Raw genomic sequence first — 11,345 nt, forward strand, 5'->3', positions numbered from 1 at the left:
AACATAGCAGACCCTAGAGCTGAATCTCAGCATGCTTTTGAGTCCAGGATCCCAGTCTCTGGTCTCTGTGGACACTGTAAGAGGTTCAGGGCTCTAGGGTGTGTTTATATCCTCAGTAACTGCTGGGGCCCAGGCATTAATTAGGGCAGGCTCAGAAAGGGTTCCTGTTGCTACCCCTTATGGAGCCTTGCGGCTGTCTGGCAGTCTGTCTGGCAGATCCCAAGCTTCCCTTGTGGCTTGAAAGGAACCAGCTGCAGTCAGTGGGGTAGAGCATACATGTGTCAGATAAGAGACATGACATAGTGATCTGTTTGTAGAAAGTGCTGCTCACGAATTCACACAAACATGCCTCCTAATCTTTCTGTTCTTGCATCTGGAATTTTACAGGCTGCAGCTCCAGGAGAGGATCCACATTCTCCACCATGATGTTTCATACAGTAAGTCTTTCTACTGTTATAATCCCCTTTGTCTTTCTCCCTTTTTACTGTTATGGGGGGTGACAGGTATGAGAGACAGTCAGAGGACTCCTTTGGGATGGAGGTGTCAGGAAGGTGTTGAAGTTAATACAGAAAAAGGTCAGTAAAAAGTGAGCCAATGAAGCTTTTCCCTTCAGAGATTCCATAGGTTGCGTCTGAGCTGGTAGCCCAGGTGTTCTGTAGTATTACTGGGGAGAGGCAAATATATACAGTGTAATTCATTCTGTGTTGACATGGTTGCTTTAGCTAATTGTGTATGTGCCTCTCTCTTCAGTGATGTTAGAGGGAGCCCAGATACTTAGCTTAGATTAAATACCCAGTCTTACTCACCTGAAATTAGATGAGCGAACCAGGGAAGGATACCTGTACCCAGATCTGGCTGAAACCAGTTAAAACTGTCATTTCTTGAGGCATACCCAGCTGAGGAAATATGACATGGCTATTTCTTAGCCAGGAGCTTCAGCATTGTGGATTTATGAGTGCACCTTTTAGACACTATTTTGCCTCTTGGGGTATGTCTACACAAGCTTCTGTCTGCCAGTCTGAGCTTGCCCTGCCCACACTCCATACAGCAGCCATCCTGTTCCAGTCCAAAAGCCTTTGGCATTGCACCTGCATGGGTCAGCCCTGTGTGAAGAGGTTGGCCTGAGAGGGTTGAACTAGATGACCTTTGAAGGTCCCTTCCAACCCAGACCATTCTATGATTCTGTGACAGTGCCACAGTCACCTGATTCCAGAGCTGCAGCAAGAGCGCAGCGAGCTGAATCTTGTTTGCAGAAGAGCAACCTTTGGATGGTTGATGCTGCAGAAAGGGCCTGGCTCTCCTGCTCTTTAGAGGTCCTTCTGCAGCTCTCATGAGAAGGAGGATATACATCTTGATAGTCCAAGCTCCCACTTAGGTCTTTGTGGGCTCTCTTAAGTTCCAATTGTTGCTTTAGATCCAGATGGGCACAGAGCTGCAGAGCATCAGGGTCCTCTGCTTTGTAACATGTTTGGCTAAGCAGTTCTGCAGATAGGAGAAAATGGTACTTTGCCTGCTCTCAGCTTTGTATGGCCCTTGCATTCAGGATGAAAGAGTGAGCAGGTCAGGCTATCGCAGAAAACAAACAGGACACAATTTTATTAGAGAAAAGCCAAGCCAAATACACATGGGCTGGATAAGATTTTGACCCTGAGCTCATAGGGAAAATTGCTATGTCTGAGTCCTAGTTGTGGTTCTTTTTATTTTCTAGGTTCTGCAAAGCAGCTGCTGCTCTGGGGCCCTGTAGACTTCATAGTCAGCAATCCCCCATATGTCTTCCATGAAGACATGGCTTCCTTGGACACAGAAATCCTCTGGTAATCAGACAAAAAGGTTTTCCTCCTGTTCCTTGCAGCAAGGTTTTCTGTTTGTTTCCTTATACTACACAGGGCTACTCAAAAAGCATACATGTGCATAGTGCAGGTGTGCTTATATGGCATATAGCACAGTGTTACTTTGATCCAGCTTACTGGTCTGAAACAGCATTGAGGGATTGAAAATATTTATAAAAATGGGAAAAGCATACACTCTGAAATTAACAAGCTTCCAATTCAAAACTCTTTCAGCACATTTTCCCTCTAGACTTTGTATTTTTCCTTGTAATTGGTGTGAGTTTATGAAAGAAAGTACAAATAATCTGAGCAGCTTCTTGTGATGCAAAACCAGCCCTGGGTGGAAATGCTGCAAGCCATTCTCATCCTAGTACTTGTCTGAAACAAACCAACCAACACAAACATGAATAAGGTCTTTGGGGACATGGAACTAGTTTGTGTGTGCTGGTTCTTCCTCAGAACTGATTGTCATATGTGTCAGGTCAAAGTCCTGCACCCAACTCTGTGCATGATGTCCACCAGAGCAGAGTCTGAAATCTGAGCTTTCTGCATCCCAACTGGCTTTGCTAGTTCAGAAGGCACTCCAGCCTGGCTGTTGGCATGGTTGAAAGCAAGCAGATGATCCCCTGCTGTGCCACCCACTCACACCCTGTCCCGCTGGCACAGAGAGAGCAGTGTTGGAGCTGTGTGACCCTGGCTGCAGCTGGCTCATAATTTTCAGGAAGACTTCAGGGGATGTTTTCTGCTTGTGCTCAACATGGAGTTTCCCAGCCTAGTGGTAGCTGCCTTCTGATTCCCTGTTTTTCAACATAAAATCCAAAGGTTGTCACCCACTATAGTAGTGCTTGAGCTGGGGTGGGTCAGTTGAACCTTTCTCCATGGAGTGTAGGGCAGTACATCCTCAAGGGTGTGGCTCCAGCCACATCAGTTGCTCTTAATGTCTTCTTATTCCCACACTCCAGCTATGAGGACCTTGATGCACTAGATGGGGGAGATGATGGGATGAGAGTCATCAAAACAATTCTGGCTCTGGCTCCTTCTCTTCTGAAGGATTCTGGGTAAGCACTATTCTCTATTTGAACTTCATGTCTTCCATCATTAGCTTCTGTGATTTCTGTTTGCTTTTCGTACAGGAAGGTACAGAGGGAGGATAGTTACAGAAATGTGCTGCCCCTCCCATTTAATAGTAACACTTTAAGAAAGTCATGTGTATAAGCCAAATTAGCTTGAAATTGGTTAATAAAGAGATATGAACTTCCCTTGACCAGTGGTGGTATTTCTTAGTCATTAGTGAAGTGAGAATCTTCACAGGTCAAAGCAGCAAGTTTCTAAGCAGAATAACTGATTGAAAGAGAAACAATATAGTACTCTGGAGAATGGATGTAGACCTCTACTTCCCCCCCACACCCTTTAATTAGGAGAAACTTGCTTATTGTGCCAGAATACAATGCTGAGTATCACAGAGAAAGAAGATCAGCTGAGGATAGATTCTTAAACACTACATTTCTCCATGGTTAATACTCAAGGCGAATAGAATAGAATAGAATAGAATAGAATAGAATAGACCAGGTTGGAAGAGACCTTCAAGGTCATCGTGTCCAACCTATTCCCCCTCATGTAGGATCAATTTTGTGCTTAAAGATCAACAGGCTGATAACTAAGAGTCTGTTGTGCCAGGGCATTCACATGTCCTATTGAAAATTCCTGACATTTTACCAGCATAAGAGAGGTCTGCTGTTTTGAGAAGAGGAATGTTGAGAGACATATTGCATGTTGAAGAATTAATTCCTCATGCTTTGCATGACCACAAAAGCATAAGAGGCTCCTTAGAACTTCCCAGCAACAGAGACTGGTCCCCTGGGGGTTTCATTAGGATTGGGTTTTTTCCTTTCATTTTTGCTTATTTTGTAAGGTGGAGCCCCCACTGAGGAGTGGAAGTTTTTTAAGGTCAGGAATGTGATCCACACCCAGCTTGTAGTTAGTTTGGTACTCAGTGTGGGCCCTTTTAGAAATTCTTAAGAGAGGATATGATTGAGGCTTGGCCCGTGTTCTTTGCCCACTAAAACTGTATTTTGCTGCACTGTCACAGCCTGTAAACAGTCCCATCACTTCCAGGTGCTAGCAAGCTGGGGCCAGTTCTACCTTGTGGCGAGACTGGAGACTCAGAAATAGGCTGGTGTCATAAAGCCTGGCTGCAGCAGAGATGGAAATAGCCCTGCAGTGTCCAGGCCCAGTCCTGGTGCTGCCGACTGAAGTTGGCTGATTAGCTCCCTTATCCCTGCTGCACTCTACTGTGTACAGTCCTGTGTGTAGGTCTGAATGCTGGTGGTGTTTTCATAACTGATTTATGGAGACATGAACTGTGGGAAAATGTGTGCACTAACTTGGACTTTATGACTGTCACTCCTGGGACTTAATGTCAGACAGCTTACACAGAGAAACCTCGTGCTGCCAGGCCAGTGCTCAGTGCTCATTCATTCACATCATAGAACTTCATTGTGGACTTAGATTTCTGTGGACTTGAGAAAGCTGGTGATATCTCTGCATGGGGTTCAAAAGGGATCCTTACATCTCAGCACAAGGGTTTAACTGCTCATAAAGAGGTGTACCATGAGAATTCTCCCCAAGATCAACACTTTTTCCCCCTGAAGGAGGCAGCTGGGGGATCTGCATCTTGAATGGACAGCTGTTATCTGGTTTAGAATTATTGGCTTGACATGTTTTTGCTGGCCTCCTTATTTCCTGCACTGGTAGGAATCATCCAGAAATACCTTATTTTTTAATCAGTTTAGTAACCTAAATATGTGCATCTCCTCACTTTCTACTGCCAAATGTGTCCTTTCAGGAGTGTGTTTCTGGAAGTGGATCCCAGACACCCAAATATGGTAGAGAACTGGCTACAGGCACACCCCAACTTGCTGCTTGTCCTCCGTGCTGTTCACAAGGACTTTTGTGGCAAGTAAGTTTTTTACCTTCAGATGTTTTCTTCAGATGTAGGCCTGTGTCCTTTGCAGATTGCATCCTTCCACCCTGATGTATTGAATTAACTCAGACAGAGCTAGGCCGTAGCTGAAGGTAGTCTTTAACAAAACAGGGGCTCCCTTCAAGTACCTCAAGCTTCTCATATCCTGAGATAGCTTGGAAAGTGTTTCTGAGTGAGAAATTCTGCTGGATTTAGTCATGAGGTCTATGGTGATCTTGATGATCTTTGAGGTCTCTTCCAACCTTGGTGATACTGTGATTCTGTGACTTCTGATGGGGTGACCAAGTTCTGGTGCAGTTGTCACCACTGGGAAACTGCCGCTTTTAGAGGATGGAGGCAGAGGCATGTTCTCACTAACATGGTTTAAACTCTGATCATTCTTTTCCCCACAGGCCTAGGTTTCTGCACATCCAAAAACAAAGCAGATGACAACTGTACTAGAAATAACTCTTCCTGCATTATGCTTTTTGTGGGTGAGTCCTGCTGAAGAGCTTGTTGAAAACTCTGCGTGGCAAAAGGAATCTCCACTGCATTCCTCAGTGCACTGAACTCTGTACAGTTGCAGACCCCCCTCATTTCCAGACTTCTTCCAGAGATGCAGAAGTTCAGCAAAGAGTGTGGAAGTGTTTCACTTTCCTCAAGGAGCTGCATGCAGCTTTTTAGTTTGCCCTGCTAAAGTGACTCATTAATCTCAGCACCCAGTATGGCAGAATTCACAGCTCCAGATCTTTCATTAGAACTCTACTCAAGATGTCAGATTGCCCATTTACCTGGGAAGAATTTATCTTTTGTTTTTCCCTTTGGCTTTGAGACAACCTTTTGTAGAATGTGACCAGATTGGATGACAGATCCAAACTCTGACTTATATGGGACATGACTGACCTGTATGTTTCAAACTGAGTTGCACTGAAGGATCCTGGTGGTCTGGAGTAGATCTCCAACAACAAAGCAGCCTGTTTGCCAGTCATGCCAAGGCACATGTCAGTAAATGATCAGTGCACGTGTTACACCCTCTGAATCTGCAGCACCTGACACTTGGTGAATGCTTTCAGAAACAATTAAAATGTGGTGATAAGGATAGTCCTTGAGATCAGTGTCCTTACTGCTGTGCATTTCCCTTTTCAAACATGCTGGCAGACCTGGATGAATATCTGGCACCTGCACATTGCTTCTGATAGGAACAGAAATGCCCACGCTCTGTGTAAGACAATTAAATGCAAGGGTTTACAACAAGGGCCAAGGTCAATACTCCAGTTGTGTAGATGAAGAAGTTGAAATAAATGGGAGGTGGATGACTTGTCCAAAATTTGACAGCAAACTAAGTTTGAAGTGGGACCTAAACACTTGACAGCTGTGGGAATAGCTGAGGTCTGTTTCTTTGGGAAGGGTGACTCAGAGCAGGGCTACCTGAGACAGCATGGAGAGGAGGCCCTGAAATGGACAGTCACTATAGTGACATTCTAAATAATGTCAGGATTCAACTCCAGCTGCTGCTGCTTGTTGGTGCTGTGCCCTGATTTGCATGGTCCCTTCCTGAGCACAGCTAGCTGGGGGAAGATGGAAAGCAAGCAAAGGAAAAGATCTAGTGTACCAGTCTGAATGGAAGCTGCTGCTGAGACAGTGAAGGTGAGCACTCCATAGGAGTGGAAGTGTCCAGAGAGTCTGCGTGCACCAGGGAGGTGTATTAGGCCCTCTGTCCAAGCTCAGCTGGGAGTGCATAGCTAGAAACATGAGGTAGGACTGCATCTGTTTGGAAGTTTGAAAGGCTGCAGCAGACCCAGGGGGCTTTATGTGAGCACTGATATATCTGGTCCCTTTCCCCTCAACGTCTCCCACACTCACACTCTTCACTCTTCCATTGGCTCTGTAACTCTTGACACTGGCCCTGCTTTTCTACAGATAACAGAGATGTCTCTAATGGACCAGGACTCAGGTGTCCAGCTGCATCCTTTCTTCACTCTCTGAGCTTTCAGAACTCTATTCATAGACTGGCCTTCCACCCCGCTATACCACTCACACTGTTTATCCTCCTCCCTGCTCTGCACGCCACAGTACTTTGCCACGTCCCATGCACTCTTCACTTGGAGGGATGAGCCTGCTCTGGACTGCAGTACTTGCCCTGGCTAAACACAGCAGAGAGAATCTAGGGAGTGAGAGAACTAAAAACATTCAGTTCAAGTGCACTTGACCTAAGGTTTGGAAATAAAGATCCAGGAGGCATTTTCTGGCTGTTGTGTTGGAGCTGGGAATACAAGCTCTAGTCAAAAAGGTGTTCTTTTGTGTGTTTGGGTTGGTTTTATAATAGCAGTTTAGGGTCTGGTGTAAGTTCAGTCTGTTAGACTTCGCTCTACAGATGACATTTATAGAAAGGGGTACACAGATTTCATCTGGGTGTTAGCAGTGCTTGAAACAGCAACACACAGCTTCCTGCTGCTCTAGAAGGGTGCTTCAGAAGCTGGCTTTTGAGTGTTGAACAGCATCGCAGAGCATTCTTCAGGAGGCAGTCTGGTTCCCTGCAGCAGGGTGGAGCTGGATGTCCTTCTGAGAGCAGTGGTGGCTGGGCTGCAGAGAGCTGCCTGCCTCTTTGAGTAGCATCCATCCATCACTTGTCTGAGGTCTGAGCAGGACACTTTCTCTGTGAGACAGACTGGCAGTCTAATCCAGTAGGACAAGTGTTAAAATCCTGTGTTTACAGCTAAAGCAGTAACAAAAGCATTGGCATTTCTGTGGGATTGCCTTGTGTAGTGGTTATATGTCTTGGAGAATCCCATGATCCTGCTGACCTTCTCACAGACAAGCATGGAGAAAAACTGTTCCTCCTCCCCAGGGGCTGGTTTCTTTGCCAGCCACACATCGGAGGGGCCATGCTGGTGTAGCACAGCGCTGTGCGGGTTGGCCCAGGCTTGTTTGGGTACAGAGCTGCAAAGCTCTCTGGTGATGGTGGTTCCAGGAACCACAAGGCACTCCCTGTGCCCTTTCTAAGGCACTGAGCCCTGACTGTGTTGTCTTTGCCCGTGAGCAGGAGGCTCAGCTGAGGCAGCAGTGCACTGCATGGGAACTCTCTGCAGAGGCAGAGCTGCTCCCTGAAGCCACAGAGGCTTCAGCTGGCGTTTTACGTCATCCAGTTTCTGACACACATTGATTTCCTGAGAGCTCACTGAGTCTTGGGAGCTGTATCAGAACAGTGATTTGTTTCCTGAAGCGAGGCTTTCAGAAAGGAGCTTTGTTTTCCTCCAGGGCCCTGGAGAGTGTGGTTTTGTGTGTGTTTTGGAGAGTTAACCAGGTTTGGAGTACCTACTGGGTTAATGCTGACCTTGCCTGAAGAGGGGTTGGTGAAAGCTTGGTCTTCGGCAGAGCCCTGCAGGTGGTGCTGTGGTCCCACCATAGCTGTGTGAATGATGCAGAGCAGGCCTGCCACAGGCTGCCTGAGGAGCAAGGCGTGGTGCAGTCCTGTCAGAGGCCTGGGGTCAATGGATGGCTTTGTTGCAAGTGCAGTGGGGCTTCGGCCTCTGTTTCTGTGCCAGTAAAACAGAGCTTCAGCATGGGGCTCATGGAGGGAGGCTGGAAGGGGACCTCACAACCTGTTATACAGGACAGAGGTTGTACCTCATGCTCTTAATGGGAGGCCTGAAGCCGCCCCTGGCAGGGCCCCACCTAGGCCTTCAGGCCCCATGGGTTTGGGCAGTCTCTAGTCTGGAGGACTTTGGGAGAGTACTGGTTTTGATTCAATGCAATTTCCATGTAAGCACCCAGAAGTACAAGTATCACCTGTGCTTTCATTCTTGCACACAAGATGTGGGATGAAAGGGACATTCTTAGGGGCTTAATAGAGTCAAAGAAATGTGTTTATATGCGCTGTGCTCTCAGCTGAGCCTGTGCTCTTGTAGGGCTGAGACTCCTTTCCATGTGAGGAGCTGTCAGACATACAATGATTCCAGTAGAGTGATACAAGAGATCTTTGGGGCCCCAGGTGACCAAACGTGTGTGGATTACTGGTCAGCACACAGGCCTTTGATGCAGGGCCATAGATCAAAGTGGGTTGGAAGAGAGCTTGACAGTCATCTAGACCAACCTCTGTGTACAGGTAAGAATCAACTTGGGTTGCATCATTCCTGACAAATATTTACCCAGCTTGCTCTAAAAGGCTTCCAGTGCTGGTAAGGACTTTTGCATGCAATTTGTTCTGGTGATTTGTTATTCTATCTGCTAGAGGTGTCTTTTATACCTACTCTTCCTTGCTGTCATTAAAACTGACTACTTCTCCTGTCCTGAGGTGGAGAACAGCTGACTGTCTCCTTAGAGCAGCTTCCATGTAGCAGTCCATTCTCATGTTTCCTCCCAGTCTTCATTTCTGAGAGAAAGAACATCAATATTGTCTTGTTTCTGTAGGCTGCTTGCACATCCTTTCCTCCCTGCTTGTGAAATGTGAAGGGGGAGTGGCAATGCTGAAGGGCAGTGTTGCTTCAGACGTGTTGCAGGTGATCCTTGTGCTTATAGTGACTGGAGCAGTAACAGAACTGCTACAGCTCATCTTACTACAAGGTGGGAGTGATTTCCCTAACACTGAAGACCAAGCCAGAGTTTGCATTAACATTTTGTTTGTCTGGGCAAGCTTTCATAAGCTGTATTTAAGTTTTAATAAACTACTATTTCTACTCTGGGTTGCATCCAAAGAGAGAGATACCCAGCGAGAGAAGATTTCTCTCTTACAATCAAGGAGATGGTGAGGTACTAAGAGAGGCTTTATCCAATTTCCAGCCTAATTCCTCTTATACAGATGCTTTGGTGTACTTTGAGTTAGACATTTCAGATGTTTCTCCCTGCAGAGGGTCATGTCATACTTCTTCTATTTAGCCTAGCAGCTACTTGCAAATCTCAGTGGGGTCCATCTAGTCCTTGGTAAAAAGAGGAAGCTGTTTACTTGCTGCCAACCTGCAGCCCTGAGAATATGGCCAAAGCATGCTCTGTATTCAGCTGTTGCAACTGGGACAGGTAGCAGAAGTTGCTGTAGCCTCAAGGATGTTGTAAAATGGCATCCTGGCCTGCATCAGGAACAGTGTGGCCAGCAGGAGCAGGGAGGTCATTCTGCCCCTGTACACTGCACTGGTTAGGCCGCACCTCGAGTCCTGTGTCCAGTTCTGGGCCCCTCAGTTTAGGAAGGAGGTTGACTTGCTGGAACGAGTCCAGAGAAGAGCAACAAAGTTGGTGAGGGGTTTGGAACATAAGCCCTACGAGGAGAAGCTGAGGGAGCTGGGGTTGCTTAGCCTGGAGAAGAGGAGACTCAGGGGTGACCTTATTACTCTCTACAACTACCTGAAGGGAGGTTGTAGACAGACGGATGTTGGTCTCTTCTCCCAGGCAAGCAGTACCAGAACAAGAGGACACAGTCTCAGGCTGCGCCAGGGGAGGTTCAGGCTGGATGTTAGAAAAAAATTCTATACAGAAAGAGTGATTGCACATTGGAATGGGCTGCCTGGGGAGGTGGTGGAGTCGCCATCACTGGAGGTTTTCAGGAGAAGACTTGACGGGGTGCTTGGTGCCGTGGGTTAGTTGCTTGGGCGGTGTTGGATTGGTTGATGGGTTGGACGCGATGATCTTGAAGGTCTCTTCCAACCTGGTTTATTCTATGTATGTATGTATTCTATTCTATGTAAAACATGCCCCAGACCTACACCCAGCTTTCTCTTGCCTTGCAGTCAACTCTGGCTGTGCCAGATGGGCTTAGGCTGTTCAGAGTGCTGCTCAGCTGAATGCCCAGGTTTCAGAGTCTGTATCTGAGCTGTTCCAAGGCTTTGCCCTACAGCCTGGGGCAGTCTTTTGTAAATGTGCCTGCAAGCAGGAGGTGGTGTCCTGTGGTATCCTCACCTGTATGATCTCTTTGCCCTGGAGCTCTTTGGTCTTGCCTGTCACTGCCACAGTGGGTCTGACAGAGCAGCCTTCTGAGGGCAGAATAGAAGTACAAGTGGTTTGCTAAACTGCCTGCTTATGTTACTTGGGGTTTTTGATACCCTCTGGAGAGGGTACATAAAGATTATGTGACCCACTAGGCAGAAGGAAGAGCAGATAAAGGAGCATGCTAGCAGTAAGAGGTGTGATTGTGCTGTGCTGAACTGAATACCAGGATGGTTTTCCTTGTGGGCTGGGGAATATGATGTGTGCAGATGCAGTGGAGCTTTTGCAAACCCACTGTTTTGCAAGGGACACGCTCCTGAGCAAACTGCTTTAGATTTTTTTTTTCTCTTCTGGCTTGAGGAAAGAAATCCACATGCCTGTGAATTTCAGTGTGGGGACAGAGTGGGTAGGGACAACAAAGAAGGAGAAACATGTTTGCAGTAGTTTCAAGGCCTGAGTAATTCCAGCTGTGCCCAAAAGCAGGTGTGACTTGCACTGTCTTCTGCGTCTGCTATGGCTAGGACAGAGGTGAGTAAGCTGTCAGTCCACTTTGCTCCCTTTGGGATGTTTAATTCTGAGCTTGCTGGAAACTTGCCAGTGGATCCTTCCTGTACTGGGATTCAACAGATTGGGATTCAGAT

At 46.9% G+C, this 11,345-nt stretch overlaps 1 protein-coding gene across 4 annotated transcripts in view; it reads left to right on the plus strand.

Moving 5' to 3' along the window:
* HEMK1 (HemK methyltransferase family member 1) overlaps window positions 1-6,295 on the plus strand; it is a 28,024-nt gene extending 21,729 nt beyond the window's left edge. The window contains exons 6-11 of one of the 4 annotated variants that reach the window (XM_054167518.1): window positions 388-437; window positions 1,709-1,814; window positions 2,792-2,887; window positions 4,675-4,788; window positions 5,205-5,285; window positions 5,725-6,295. In XM_054167518.1, coding sequence (XP_054023493.1) covers window positions 388-437; window positions 1,709-1,814; window positions 2,792-2,887; window positions 4,675-4,788; window positions 5,205-5,241 — 403 coding nt within the window. In that variant the 3' untranslated portion in view covers window positions 5,242-5,285; window positions 5,725-6,295. Of the gene's footprint in view, window positions 1-387; window positions 438-1,708; window positions 1,815-2,791; window positions 2,888-4,674; window positions 4,789-5,204 lie in introns of all 4 variants that reach the window. The other 3 variants (XM_009900675.2, XM_054167530.1, XM_054167523.1) reach the window with 3 other exon arrangements.
* The last annotated feature ends 5,050 nt before the right edge of the window (window positions 6,296-11,345 follow it).

The sequence above is a fragment of the Dryobates pubescens genome, chromosome 1 (genome assembly GCF_014839835.1).
Source record: "Dryobates pubescens isolate bDryPub1 chromosome 1, bDryPub1.pri, whole genome shotgun sequence".
Classification (NCBI taxonomy): Eukaryota; Metazoa; Chordata; class Aves; order Piciformes; family Picidae; genus Dryobates; species Dryobates pubescens.